General features: G+C 41.5%; 1 protein-coding gene across 4 annotated transcripts in view; it reads right to left on the reverse strand.

The window, feature by feature from the left end:
• SEMA5A (semaphorin 5A) overlaps positions 1–14,248 on the reverse strand; it is a 486,740-nt gene that overhangs the window by 81,934 nt on the left and 390,558 nt on the right. For all 4 annotated transcript variants that reach the window (XM_067730359.1, XM_067730362.1, XM_067730361.1 and 1 more), the window contains one exon: positions 4,847–4,964. In XM_067730359.1, coding sequence (XP_067586460.1) covers positions 4,847–4,964 — 118 coding nt within the window. The remainder of the gene's footprint in view (positions 1–4,846; positions 4,965–14,248) is intronic.

The following is a 14,248-nucleotide window of genomic DNA, read 5'->3' on the forward strand; positions in this document are numbered from 1 at the left end:
AGGTGAAGATCCAAGTCTTAAGCACGTGCATTTATGATGGTCCTGGCAGGATTGTGGAATGAACGTGATGAGGGCAACCTGGGCAGAGGTGTGGGTGGGGATTAAGGGAACCATCAAGGGATGCGGAAGCCGCAGGGAGCAGAAACACGGGGAGCTACGACCGTGCTCATCGCGCCGACCTGCTGTGGAGAGGGGAGGACAGGTTATGGGGGCCTGAGGGAAGAATAGAGCCTGGGAAGGGGCTGCCTGACAGGGGCTGTGATGCGGCATGAAGCCCTGGCCAAAGCTGCAGGCTGAGCTGAAGGAGGGCAGGAAGGAGGACCCCAGCCTCATTCTCCTGCCTGTGGTGCACACTGGCCAGACCCAAGACAACAAGAAAGCCTGGGAGGAGAGAGAGAACAGTCTGGAAGTGGGGAAGCTCAGGCCCTTGGGGCAGGGGCGGGGAGGGGATGTGGACTGACTAGCACAGACCAGCATCACCATCACCAGAGGCTCTCTGAGACTTCCGGTTCCTTCCATTTGCCTCCTTGTCTGTGATGGTGAGAAGGGTCATGTAGGTCAGGGAAGTCCTTGTGATTTTTGAATGTCTATGAATCCTCCCAATACTGATTAGAAACTTTTGTAGGGGCAGATGATTTGGGGACCAGCAAAGATGGGTTAATTCTCTTAAATCCCCCTTGGCTTCCGTTTCCTTGTCTAAAATGCAAAGGAAACAGCACAGAGATTGTTAGGATCTCTATAACAACAAGAGATCATGAATATACAAAACTCAAAGATTTGTGAAGTCAGGGGGAAATACAATATGATGGTGATGAATGAATAAAGATGGAAGCAGCAATCATTCGGAATGTTGGAAGATGACATTTTATGATGGCAAAATATGTAGAAACTGGCAAACTAAAAGAATAAGTCAGTGACTTGTAGAAAGGGGCCTGCGGGGCCATGAGTTGAGTGCCAGCTGAGGTGGCCTTTGTAGAAGCTAAGCTTATCAGTGAGGTGAGGCACTGCACTGAGCGACTGACAGGTATTATCTCACTGCATCTTCACAGCATCCCTAGAGCGTACATCTCACTTTATAGATAGGAAAACTGAAGCCCAGGTGTCACTCAATTAGCTCAAAGTCACTCTGGTTGTAAAAGACCCAAGAATCAGTCTAAACAAGCTTAATCCAGAGCCTGTGATCTCAGCCATTTCATTGGGTAACGTGATTCTTAGAACTTTCTTTGATGAGACTCTTATGGAAATCAGCTTCATGCACTTTTACCACCAGTTGTGTAACAGCAAAGTTCCCTTCACCTAGGAAATAATGGACTTCCAAGAGCTGGCTAGAGCCAACTTTTGTTAACAAGCATAATCCTGAATCCCACTTTTGATTTATTCATGTTCAATTCATTAATTCCCAACTGATGAAGGATGTAGATGCATTTGATGAGCATAGAGGTCCCTGGAGCATATCTTTAGGTTCTTACTGTTCTCCAACCATCATGTTCTTACGACTAAATTGAAGTCTTATATTTTCTATTTGGATATTTTTTCAGAACTTAAAATGTTTTCCTTTATTTACTTTTAAGGCTCATGTACCTTTGGTCAGAGACTGTAACAAAACAGGATATTGGATGCACTCTTTGGAGTGGCTTGTCTCATGTTATGACATCAACTTAATATTTTCCTTAAGTCTATCTGTATAAATGAAGTACATGAAGGGAAGATAGCACCTTTGAAGAGAACTAAGATGGAACTCTGTGTGGCCTCCGCAAGATGGGTGAATAGAGGTAATCTTTATTGCCTCTGAATCCCACTTCTTCCATCTATGAGACAAAATGGAAGCAATAACATCATGAACATTAAATGAGATACTCCACTGAAAGTTGCCTAACACGGCACCGAGCACATGATCAAAACACCCAATTAACCTCAATTCCCTTTTCCTTCTTTTACAGTTGATTTTGGTCATACCTCTCAGGCTATATGAACATAATATGCCGATGACTAATGGGTCACCAAGCACTGAGTCCACTGATCAGCCACTGCTTTGGAAGACGTTGACAGCTGGGAATTACATCATCTTGTAGACTAGGAATAATGTCAGAAGTACTGGATTTAAGTCGATTTCTTTCTCAGTGTAGTTTCAGAATCTTGTGTAAACCCTTTAGTCTCTGGTCTATGGTACTGGCATCTAAATAAAGGGCTCTGGGCTTAATCACTGCTAAATTCTCCTTTCACTCCAAAGATGATAATTACACAGTAGCCAGGGAAGAATCTGTTATTTTAACACATTTAGGTGCTTATTGGGTCTATGTATTTTGCTAGTCACTGTACGACGTATTTTGGAATAGAGACTCATTGTATGATATGGTATGCTAATAACCTTATGTCCACACAGGGTGTGGATGACATTCACGCATAAATAAAGCCCAGGTAGATTTTTAAGATTATGCTATCCTTGTTAAGCAATATTGCAAGTTATGCAGGACGGATATATTATTTGAATCACGCTAGGTACGTAAATTTAGATCTTGCTTGAGTACTTCAAATCTCTTAAACCGAGAACAATGTTTTTAATTACAATAATATAAGAAAAGAGAATGTTAACCAATATGTCGGTCAACTATTGCCCTGTCTCCTGGACAAAAGAAATCCATAAACATTTTTAAATAAGGATCTTTAAGTGGAAAATAGTTCTCTGTCTTTACTCTGCTCCATAAAGTCAAGCCTTTCTTCCATTTCAGTCAAAAATTAAAAAAAAAGAATAATATAGAAGCAAATTACTATTTTAATAGCTTTTAAAAATACTTCTCTAAGTCTGCTCTATATTAATGCTAATCATTTCATCTAACTCATTTCTTTCTAAGAGATTTTTTGAAATGGATGTATAATTAAAACAATATTTGGGTAATACGGGATTTCCCATTTTCTATCTGGTAGCCTATAAAAGTCAGAAAAAATATGTTTTTCTTTCCTGTGGTTTGCTCAAAGTGATATAAGTTATTGTCCGTTGTCAAATGCTTTGCATATTCTTATCAGTAGTATATCTTGATAAATGACAAATTACACTGGATGAAATGACAGAGATGGTTTTGTATAATGAAATCACCTCAAACCAGAAGAAAAAAAGACCTTGTTATGTATGATTTAGGGACAGCGAATCAGAGATCACGTCTCAACTACATTTTTTTAAAAAGAGATAGTGGAGGGGCAGCTGTGAAACCAGCGCAGGTCCACATCGCCCTCTGACCTTCCCTGAGTTTATAACAGAAGCTGTCCTCTCAGCAGAAAGAAGCCACTTTAGTGATAACCCTCCTGTCGCTTCTTAAATACCAGGTCTTTCATTTTCTGACCGCAGAAACATACAAGACGTACTTGTTATAAACTAAGTGGATGAGTGTGTATTTCCCCTTGTATAACTAAGCATGTCCCAGATATCCACTAAAACAGCCTTGAGTCCTGGACCAATGTCTTTACTGCTTGAGAAGAACTGCTATTATCTTCCGCCTTTTTTTTTTACCATTAAAACTCTAAGGTCAAACATCTACAAGAAGATGCGCTGATTCTTCTAAAGTGTGTGTCTGAACTTTAGAGGTACATTCCAGACAGCGCACTTTGTGTTTTCTTTAGCTGCAAAGAATTTAAGGTGAACACCTTGTGCTTTAAAAGTGTGTTGCAGACATTAAGAAGGAACTTCACACAGACAGTGGCATGTTTTAACCAGTTTCACAAGACACCACAGAAAAGTCTGCTTCTAAATTCAGAGATCCAAAGCTGAATAACCCAAAGGAGTAGCAGCTAACCCCACTGCAAGGCTTTGCTCAGAGCCTGGATGTGGTGACACACCCGCTGTGCAGCGAAAGGCCTAGATCTCCTGCCAACATTTGGGGAACAACACTGATTTAATAGCCCTTGCCTCCCTCATGACACTCTGCCTGATTTTCTAACTTACAAACTTAAGGACAGGCTTCCTGACACGTGGCTCAGATAATGGAAAGTGCAGGTTCCTTCATAAGAAATGGACAGACTGTTCAGATGCCTCAGGCAGTTCTGAACAGAAGGAACAGCACGGATTTAAAATAACAGCCTGTGTCCCTTGCCTTCTCACCTCTGTCTTGCAGAGGTGCGGCCAGAAATGACAGCATGGAGATCAGCAGTGATGTGACAGCCAAGGGACTTACTAACTTTTCAAATATATTGAAGTTAATAGCTGTTGTTCATGTTCTCTGAGAACAGAAAGAGACTTGGAATGACTTGATTGAGGGCTCTGAAGACAAAGGGGAAGAAAGGCTGGATCCTATAAGTGAGGATGCAAACAAATAAATTGGCAAAGGAAAGTGTGAAATCTGTTTTCTTGGATTCAGAGTCCGGCTCTAAACACAGGGGAATTTCTCCCTATTCTGCAGGGTTCCCTGTGGGAATGTACATTAGGCTGTTTCTCCCAGGACTTTTTGTGACCCTGAGCAGTAGTGAGGAGACTGTCCCACATGGCGTTCCATCATAATATCCTTTAGTTTATTCTATCAATTGCTATTTTATTAATGCTACAAAGGGCAAAATAGTCCACACCAAGCTCTGGAGATAAAAATCCAAGAATAAAACAGAAATGTTGCATCCCATTTTCAAATCAGCACTGCTTTCTCTTAAGATATTTCTCTTCAAAACAGACAGCAAGGTGTCAGCAGGATCCCATGTGGCTCCGTGCAAGGAGGGGCTGAAAAAGTTAAGAGAGCACAGACTGGATTTGCGAGGAAGGTTCTAATATGAAAATGCATGGACACCACGGAAGCGTGGGTTAGGATTGTAGGACAGCTTGGTTCCCATGGACAGTGTTTCCAGAGCTGAACACACGGACACTCACAGGACAGGTGGAGATGCTCTGCTCCCACTGCATCATGCTCAGGCTCTCCTCCAGGCTCGTGCATTTCTTCATCACCAAATCCCAGCCACAGTAAGGGTCCTGGGCCCCAATGCAGGCACTGGAAACACACCAAAGGGTCAAGAGAAAGGCAGGTTTATCTAGTACCGTAGATGCAAGCTAAGAATTGACTCTTAGGCCTTGACATGGGACGAGAAACAAAGTTTTCGTCTGCACAGTAGAGAACATAGCTAACTGCATACGCCAGTAAGTATCTAATTAAAATTAAATAAATTAACTTTATTTGAAATATCTATTTTTTTCTAAGATCCAGGGCTGACAACCAAATGATTGTCCATGCTAACATGAAGCCTTTTGGTGTCATGAACAATCTAGAGTCAGAATCTTGCAAGGCTCCAAAATACTAGTTGTCATCACACCATCATCATCCTCACCCCCTTAATGACAGGTACTATTTGTTGAACATCTACCGTGGTATATAAAATGATTGCATCCTTTATACAGAAACAACTTTTATAGGAATGTATTAATGTTTTCACTTTATTTATCATCATCATCATCACCACCACCACCATCATTACTACTATCATTATCATCATCTTCATCGCCTTAATAATGGGTATTATTTGTTGAATACCTACTGTGATATATAAAATTATTATGTCATTTAACCATTTAAACAACTCTAATGAGGGAGGTATTATTATTTTAACTTTATTGATGAGAAAAAGGAGACACCAAAAATTTCTAATATTTGCCCAAGGACAAACAAATACACCCCAAACCCTGCAACGTGGTTGGTTCAAATTTAATAAAATAGAGAAGTGTTCCTTTTGAGTACCATAGCTTAAAAATGCATTACATTTTTCAATTTAATAGTGGTTTAATATAGCCCTGTCTACAATATTCAACATATTATATCAGAAATACTCTAGATGGTAGATATTTTATTTTAGCTTTGTCTAAACGAAAGAGTTCATATACAACATGGGCATCATTAGATGAAGATTTCAGCCCCTAAGTTATAAACACAATATAGTGTAGATGTGGGGAGGGAGGAAACAGACAGAGATGACTGTGACAGTCAAAATTACACAGAAGATGACCCCACAGAAATGCAGGACATTGGACACCTTTTCTCTGAAGGGTCAAGAGATCAGATGTGCAGGAAAGGGTTGTGAGGGAAGGCAGGTGAGTTCAGCACGGAAGTGCCAAGGTCTTCTGAGTTAGGACAGAACTTACAAGGGGCTGCATCTGTTACAGAGTTACCAGTTCACCAAGAGTAGGACTAGAAATCATAGCATAATCATCAAACATGGGGCCAGGGAGGCAGTCGAAGTAACAATAAGTCATTAATATTAATGATATTAAAAACCCCTATTAACACATCAAATATGTAAACCTTGCATAAAGCACTGTTCTAAGAACCGGACCTCAATTTGCTCATGTAAACCTCATAAAACCTTTAAACAGAGTACCTCCATCAGCTACTCTATTTATTCTCGTTTTAAAACGAAAAAATCGGAGCAGAGAAAGGAGAAGTCCAAGTTCCACAGCTGGGGAAGATATATGTAAAGATAATAAATGAAGCAGTAGAGGTATAAAACTATTACTGAGGGCTTCCCTGGTGGCGCAGTGGTTGAGAGTCCGCCTGCTGATGCAGGGGACACGGGTTCGTGCCCCGGTCCGGGAAGATCCCACATGCCGCGGAGCAGCTGGGCCCGTGAGCCATGGCCCTGAGCCTGCGCGTCCGGAGCCTGTGCTCCGCAACGGGAGAGGCCACAACAGTGAGAGGCCCACATACCGCAAACAACAACAACAACAACAGACTATTACTGATTAAGTTACCATGCAATTATTGTGTATTAACCAGCCCAAGAAGTTCAAATGGTTAAAACTGGCGCTTCTCACAGCAGGACTAGGGCTGGGAAGGAGTGTGAAACAGTTACCTGTCACCATAACCTCACTGGAACTTTTTGACAAGTGACCCTGTACCTGTTAAAAGATAAACTGAGGTCGATTAAACTGTTCAAGAGTTCATTGGAGCAAATATCGGCAGTGCCGAAGGGGCCCTGGTTAGGAGGCTCCGCCCACAGGGGCTGAGGAGAGCCTTTTACAGGGAAGATCCAGAAGCAAAGCTCGAAAGTTATTCGATTGCCTACAGCCTGAGCGGTGCCTTATCTGGGAAAGCCTGGCTGTGCTCTTGCCGTTGGCTGTTCTTAAATTTCATCTTTTCCGATTCCAGGGCATTGACTGGCGTAGGCAGGACCAGAGTCCCAGTCGTAGTGAACTAGCGTCACTGCTGGATTCCACGGTGTGCATCACACATCGGAATCCTCTCCGTGTTTGATCCCATTTTCCCGTCAGGGGGCAAAAAGGGCAAGGCTACACTTCGGGAATTATTCAAGAAGCCTGAATTCCGTTTCATATTTCTTATTCAAGCAGTATGACCATGAGACAAACTTAAACTTCCAAAAACGAGGAAATTCCACCAAGCCCCTAACGTTGCGGCTTCCCCCTTGCAAAGCTGTCTGTAGAACTGAAGCAACGCCACAGGGTTACATGGAATATTTTAAGCTGTTTTCAATGAAAAGCTGTTTGTAATAACGTCTCTTTCTTCCGATACTGCAGATGGTTCTGTAGATTCTTAAGATTACACTTAAAATACTAAAACTTCTCTACAATCACAAGTGCCCATTCATTAAAAATACCGTTTATATTAAATATGTTTTCCTCACTTAAAATGTTTCATACCATGGGGAACATTCTGACGAACTCTACCTTTATTCTAAATTATACCTTAAGAAAAACCAGTCATCATAACTTTACTATTTTTGGAAGTTGCGTCCCTTAAGGGAGATCATGTGGAAAATCACAGAATTCCTATGAACGGAGCCATCACGAAAGTGGCTTTTCTTTATTCCACTTTGAAAATGTTTTTCTTTGTGTGATGAATATTTTTAATAATTTTTTTCTTATTTTGTTAAGAACCTTAGATTATTCTCACGTGATATATTGCCCTGGTATCTGAAAGTATCTGAATTCAGAAAACAAGTTGGTCAGAATCTGAGGTTTAATTTGAGAACACATTTATTGAAAGCGTATCTTAGAGCAAAAGCATATTTAGATGTAGGCCTTAATTCTAGAAGGATAAACTACTTTCTTTCTTACAGGAAATTAATCTAATGACATTACAGTTTATAGAAACTCTTCCTTTACTTTTTTTGTTTTTTGTGGTACGTGGGCCTCTCACTGCTGTGGCCTCTCCCGTTGCGGAGCACAGGCTCCGGACGCGCAGGCTCAGTGGCCATGGCTCACGGGCCCAGCTGCTCCGCGGCATGTGGGATCTTCCCGAACCGGGGAACGAACCTGCGTCCCCTGCATCGGCAGGCGGACTCTCAACCACTGCGCCACCAGGGAAGCCCTCTTCCTTTACTTTTTAAAGTTTGTGGTTACGCTATTTGTTGAGTAATAGCAATAAATGGGTATATTCATTAAAATCTTCCACTGTATTTCTGCAAAGCTGGAGCTAATTACTGAATATGATCCCCTTGCATATTAGATTATCTAAGTATCTATGACTTCATCTGGCTTGTTTCTGCCACACTAACTGCCATTATGTCAGTTTATTTCTGATATTAAGAACTCTTGCCTTATCAACAACACATATTCATTAAACATGGGATTTCAAAAGTATTTCCATCATTCATTTATGCAGCACACACTTAGCACCTGTCTTGAACTGATTTTGAGAGTGTTTCCTGGGTGTACCGGGAAACAAAACTGACACAGTTGTACCCAAAGAACTCACCTCTTAGTGAAGGAAATAAACATTAAACAACTGCCCAGATAAATACCAGCAGCCAGTTGCAAAGGAAAAAACAAAAGGGGGAGGAGGAGACATATGGGGAGAGCCAGTTAAGCTGGGACCAACGAGAGGAACAGAGTGACTGACGTGATACTTTTCAGCAAAAACAGAGCGTTTCGGCAGGAAGACCAGCATAGGGAGAGCGTACAGTGTAGGAGGGAGTAAACTTGCGAGTTTGAAGAAACGCCTAATAAATGGAGGTGGCGCTTTGGCGGAAGTTTGGGGTGTAGAATCTGCTGAGTCCTCAAGCCTCCCTCCCTAAGCATTTAGGTTCCCTTGTAAGTGCTGCACCTTCAAAGTGCTTCCCAAATTCTGCACAAAGATCACATGTCAAATGTCAGTATTTTTATTTGTATTATCATGGTGATGACACTGAGAGAGAACAATTTATCTATTTGTGAATAATAGTGTCTTAAGACCTAAGACAATCTCAGTTGCCTTATTCTTAACGGCTATGTCACCATGTACTTCAGGACCTGCTTTTACTTTGAGTTGCATTAAAAACATTACCTTACTGAAAATAAGACTGGAAAATTCCAATTAGACAGTAATCTTCCTGAGGAATACATTCTAAGACATCCACAAGTCCCTCAATTAGTAAATCCAACTGGAGCACATTTTTTTTCCAGTTTCCTCTTCTGCAAAACTAGGATAATACCTCACTGGGCTGTTCTGAGGATTAACTTCCATCATGTGGTAGAAAAAAACAAAGTTTTTTTGAGATGGGCTGCATATACTTATTCTACTTAATCTATAACATAATTACAAATTGATATATGCTGTCAATTTCTGGGAGTGTTTGAAAACATTCTATACCAAAAATACTAAATCTGTGAATGCCACGGAGTCTTTATTTAATAAGGTGATGTGAGACACCACAGCGTGTTCCATTAAACGGTGCAAAGTATTTCAGCTATATGTTTGGATCCATTCACAATGATTTCTTTTGCTACTTGCATGTGCAAGCACAGTGCCATGTGTTGAAGACACAAGGATCACGAATGAACTTGCAGTCTAGTGAGGGGGGAAGACGACGTTCATGACCATTGCTTGACAATGTCATAGTGAGGAATGACTATTGAGAAGCCCTGACAACCGATGCTATAGGAATCAGAGGAGAGAGCTGTGGCCCAGAAGAGTTTCAGGAAGAGGTGCTATTTAGGCTGGCCTTTGAATGCAGCTGGGGTTTGGCTGAATAAGAAACACATCCCTGGTCACAGTGGTTCCAGGAGAGACAACAAGGAGTCCTGTGCACATGGCATGATCCTGTGAGCTGAGCAGCTTGGCTGGGTCGAAGTTTCCTCAAGATTCCAGAGAAGTGTACTGATGTGATTAAAATATGGGGGTTTTGCTTAAGCAAGGGCAATTTTGCTGTGGTGAGTAGGATGTGTCAGATAGTGAAATCTACTAGAAGAAGAATTTATAATTCCCAAGAAGAACTGAGAGACAAGTACAATTGCAACAGCATTTTTAAAAGTTAGGACACATGCCAAGTAAGCAAAGACACAATTACCAGTAAAAATATATGTTTACACTCAGTTAGTCACTAACATTTAATATATTAAAAACTGTTCGCTATTGGCTTATCATTAAATTACACTGATTAAATTAAATGAGGATTTTTTTTCACATTTCAATTTGCTTTTTTTATTAATTAATTTTTAAAAGGGATTATTATAATAATAATTTTTTAAAAAACTATAGTTCTTCATGCATCCTTTCCAACATGTTAAAGTGAATTATTTATGAATGAACCTTAGATGATGGTGATTCCATATTGACTATAGTATGAATTATCACTGACTGCAGTGCACTGTAGGAAGTAGGCGCTCAATACACGTTTACTGCATGGCTGTGACGTCACTGTGCCTCTATTTCTAGCCCCAAGCTGTAGGAGCAGTCTCATGCATTCTAGAATCAACTTATGTTTGTTGTACTCTCTGAGAAACTTCTTCAACTTTATCTTCTAAACTTTTTATTGAGTTGCTCATATTAGTTTCTCAGTGCTCTTAAAACAAATACCAAATTTAAATAATATCAAATTTAAATAATTCATTTGTACTGCCAGTAATATTAAGCAAACGGTTTTTAGTTAAAATCTTAGGGACTTCCCTGGTGGCGCAGTGGTTAAGAATCCGCCTGCCAATGGAGGGGACATGGGTTCGAGCCCTGATCTGGGAAGATCCCACATGCCGTGGAGAAACTAAGCTCGCGAGCCACAACTACTGAGCCCGCGTGCCACAACTAATGAGCCTGCATGCCTCGAGCCTGAGCTCCGCAATGAAGAGTAGCCCCCGCTCGCTGCAACTAGAGAAAGCCCACACACAGCAAGGAAGACCCAATGTAGCCAAAAGAAAAAAAAAAAATCTTATTAGGTAGATATAAAAATTTTACAGTGAGACATTATGGGAAAATTGATAGTTTAAGAAAACAGTGAAAAAAGTAGAGGGCATTTGAAGTAAGCAAAACAAAAATGCTTTCTGGAAATCTAGCACTTGCAGTCAGCTTTGGTTTCTGATGTGGACAGTCCCATTTCACCTAATTTTCCTGCCCAGATTCCTGAGCTGTTTACTTTGGCCTCTGGGTGGGCCTTAGTCACTGGGGACTTTTCTCTAGAACAAACACAAAATTTTTCTGGAAAGGCCAATTCTGCCGCCTGAGGGAAGCTCTCCAGGGAAGGCAGCCTGTCTAGCCTTGTACTCAGGAACAAAAGGGGCACAGAGACTAAACGTGAGCCCTTCACAGCTCAGGGATGTTGAAGTAATTTCCAGAAGTGACTTGGAAAATGCTGTGTCCCTGTGCCCGGGAGGGAAAGCATCCACTGGCCCCTTCATTCAAGGAAAAGCCTACACTCTGGTATTTGATCTTCTGTTGTCTGTAAACTAGAGGTAATCGTAGGTTTCTCCAAGTCCACTCTCCCAGTCTACCCTCCTCTCCAGCCAGTCAAGGATAAAAATGAAGACACAATTATTTCTTGTCCATCTCATGTTTCTTCAAGAGAAACCCTTCTGTACGTGAGGGTTTAGTAGGCAGAATCAGAAGACACGGAAGAGGTAGAAGGGTCAGCAGTCACACCTGAAGACTGTACGAAGTGTCAAGTTATCCATCTTAAGTTTTACACAAAACCCTAGAGGACAATACGTCCAGAGAAATTTTTATTATTATTATTATTTTGGCTTCTTATAATTCACTCGACTTAGCAGTTTGCCTGCGACTGAGTGGGTGAGGCTTGGGCCGAGGCGTCCTCCTGTGGAGCACAGCCCACCCCAGGAAGGACATCCGCCCCTCTCAGCAGAACAGTTGAAGCACGTGTGGTACCCACCTTGCATCTGGATTCTCTGTTGCCCTCCCCAACCACTGGGATGGGCAAAGGTAAGCACTTGGCTCTCCTCACACCCGGCCCTGTCCAGCCTACATCAGCCCCGCTTGTATGCATATGTACCTGCTCACTTGAGATGGGGGATTACTGAATACCCACCGACAGATGCCCCTGCCCGTTGGCTGGGGCCATGCTGACATCACTCACCTACACACAGAACGTGCTCGAGGTAGAGTCTCACAACCGCCAGAAAATCCATTTGCCCAAACAGGCCAGAGCGAGGTAAATAACTTAATGCAAGGAGCGGAATCTGGCCTGACGGGCCCTGTACATCTCAGAAAATGTGAAGTTGTTTAAAGGTGGAAGAACGAATTCACAACAGATTAGTTTGCCCTCTGTTAGGTCCAGAGGCAACGTGAAGTATATCTGGACAATGAAAGCAAATCATGTGTACGAGAGCAGCACCGGCTCAGCAGGATGTACATGAACTGAATATAATGCCCACGCGGCATAGGAGAGGAACCATCTCATATTGGATTCTTCTTATTTGCCAGACCCATTAGATGGTCTCTGTCTTTTGCTCTAGTAACCCACTGAGTAACCTCCTCATAATCACACACCAAGCCAAAGGCTTATCCAGGATCCACCTGCATCCAAAGCTCATGATCTTTCCGTATGCGAGCTGTTTTGCAGACACATAGGGATGACGATTTCCTTAAGAATCATTAATTCACTGGACCAGGCTGCAAATACAACCTTAGGAGGAGCTCAGGGTATAAAAGCCAAGGTGTTTCTGCTCAGAATCGCTCAGATGCAAGGATCTGGAGCTGAGAAAAACTGCTGCAGCCCAAGCCTCCCCATGGAGTTCTTTACATAGCGTTAAATCTGGGAGCTCAAAAGCAGGAGATCTGTAGAGTAGACATTAAATAATGAAACCTCGCAGCGTGAGCCCTTCAGTTGTGCCTCTCAAACACAACTGAGGTACAAAAGGTTGGTAACTGTACTGATTTTAAAACTTTATCCAAGTGACTATCTGGATTGCCATTTAGAAGACAGAAACATGCTCTTTTAGGAAACTGAACAGGAAATGGAACCTGAAACTGTCGGGTGGCTATAGCATATCTACAAGATGGCACTCAAATATTTTCTTTGCTTTTATTGTCCACCTGGATCATATGTACGTTTATATCATTGTCAAAGGTGGATTTACCATGAAGCTAAGGAAGCTTGAACTTCCTTACTTCATGAGACCCTTTAGGATTCTGTGATTGTAGGTGACACAGATGGAACTAGAGACTGTTATATTGAGTGAAGTAAGTCAGACACAGAAAAGACAAGTATCGTGTGATATTGCTTATATGTGGAATCTTAAAAAAATGGTACAAATGAACTTATTTACAAAACAGAAATAGAGTCACAGATGTAGAAAACAAACTTATGGTTACCAAGGGGGAAGGGGGAGGGATAAACTGGGAGATTGGGATTGACACATACACACTACTATAAATGAAATAGATAACTAATAAGGGCCTACTTATAGCACAGGGAACTCTACTCAGTACTCTGTAATGACCTATATGGGACAAGAATCTTAAAAAGAGTGGATATATGTATATGTATAACTGATTTACTTTGCTGTGCACCTGAAACTAGCACAACAATGTAAATCAACTATACTCCAATAAAAATTAAAATAAAAAGCCACGGCCATATCTGATTTCTCTCTGTATTCCCTGCATTCAGAACAAAGCTTGCCTGGAACTGTTCAAAGAATGTTTGATAGATGAAAAAAAAAAGATTCTGTGATTGGCCTCCGTCATGTTTGTATTTATAATTTGATATTCTTTTCCTTAGAATAGAGAATCCCTCCCAAATTGTGTGTCACACCACACATAACCTACATTTTTCCCTGATTCTTACAGAACAGTAGTATGACTTACATTTCTTAATTTACTAGTCTAGTTCATGCACGTTCATATTCTACGTATCACATTTTGACTGTTCCTTTTCCACCCCGCCCAGGACGTGGGGGTGTAACTAATGAGTTTCTGGAAGACGCTGTGTTCCAGCCCAAGCCCACCTCGGACTCCCTCTTACAATGTTGCAATTAGCATGTTAGCATGTATTTCACGGTTGTAATTAGCACGTTGGCATGCATTTAGCAAGCAAGTTGGCATGTGTTTCACAGCTATGATTA

Source organism: Pseudorca crassidens, chromosome 3 (genome assembly GCF_039906515.1).
Source record: "Pseudorca crassidens isolate mPseCra1 chromosome 3, mPseCra1.hap1, whole genome shotgun sequence".
Taxonomy (NCBI): domain Eukaryota; kingdom Metazoa; phylum Chordata; class Mammalia; order Artiodactyla; family Delphinidae; genus Pseudorca; species Pseudorca crassidens.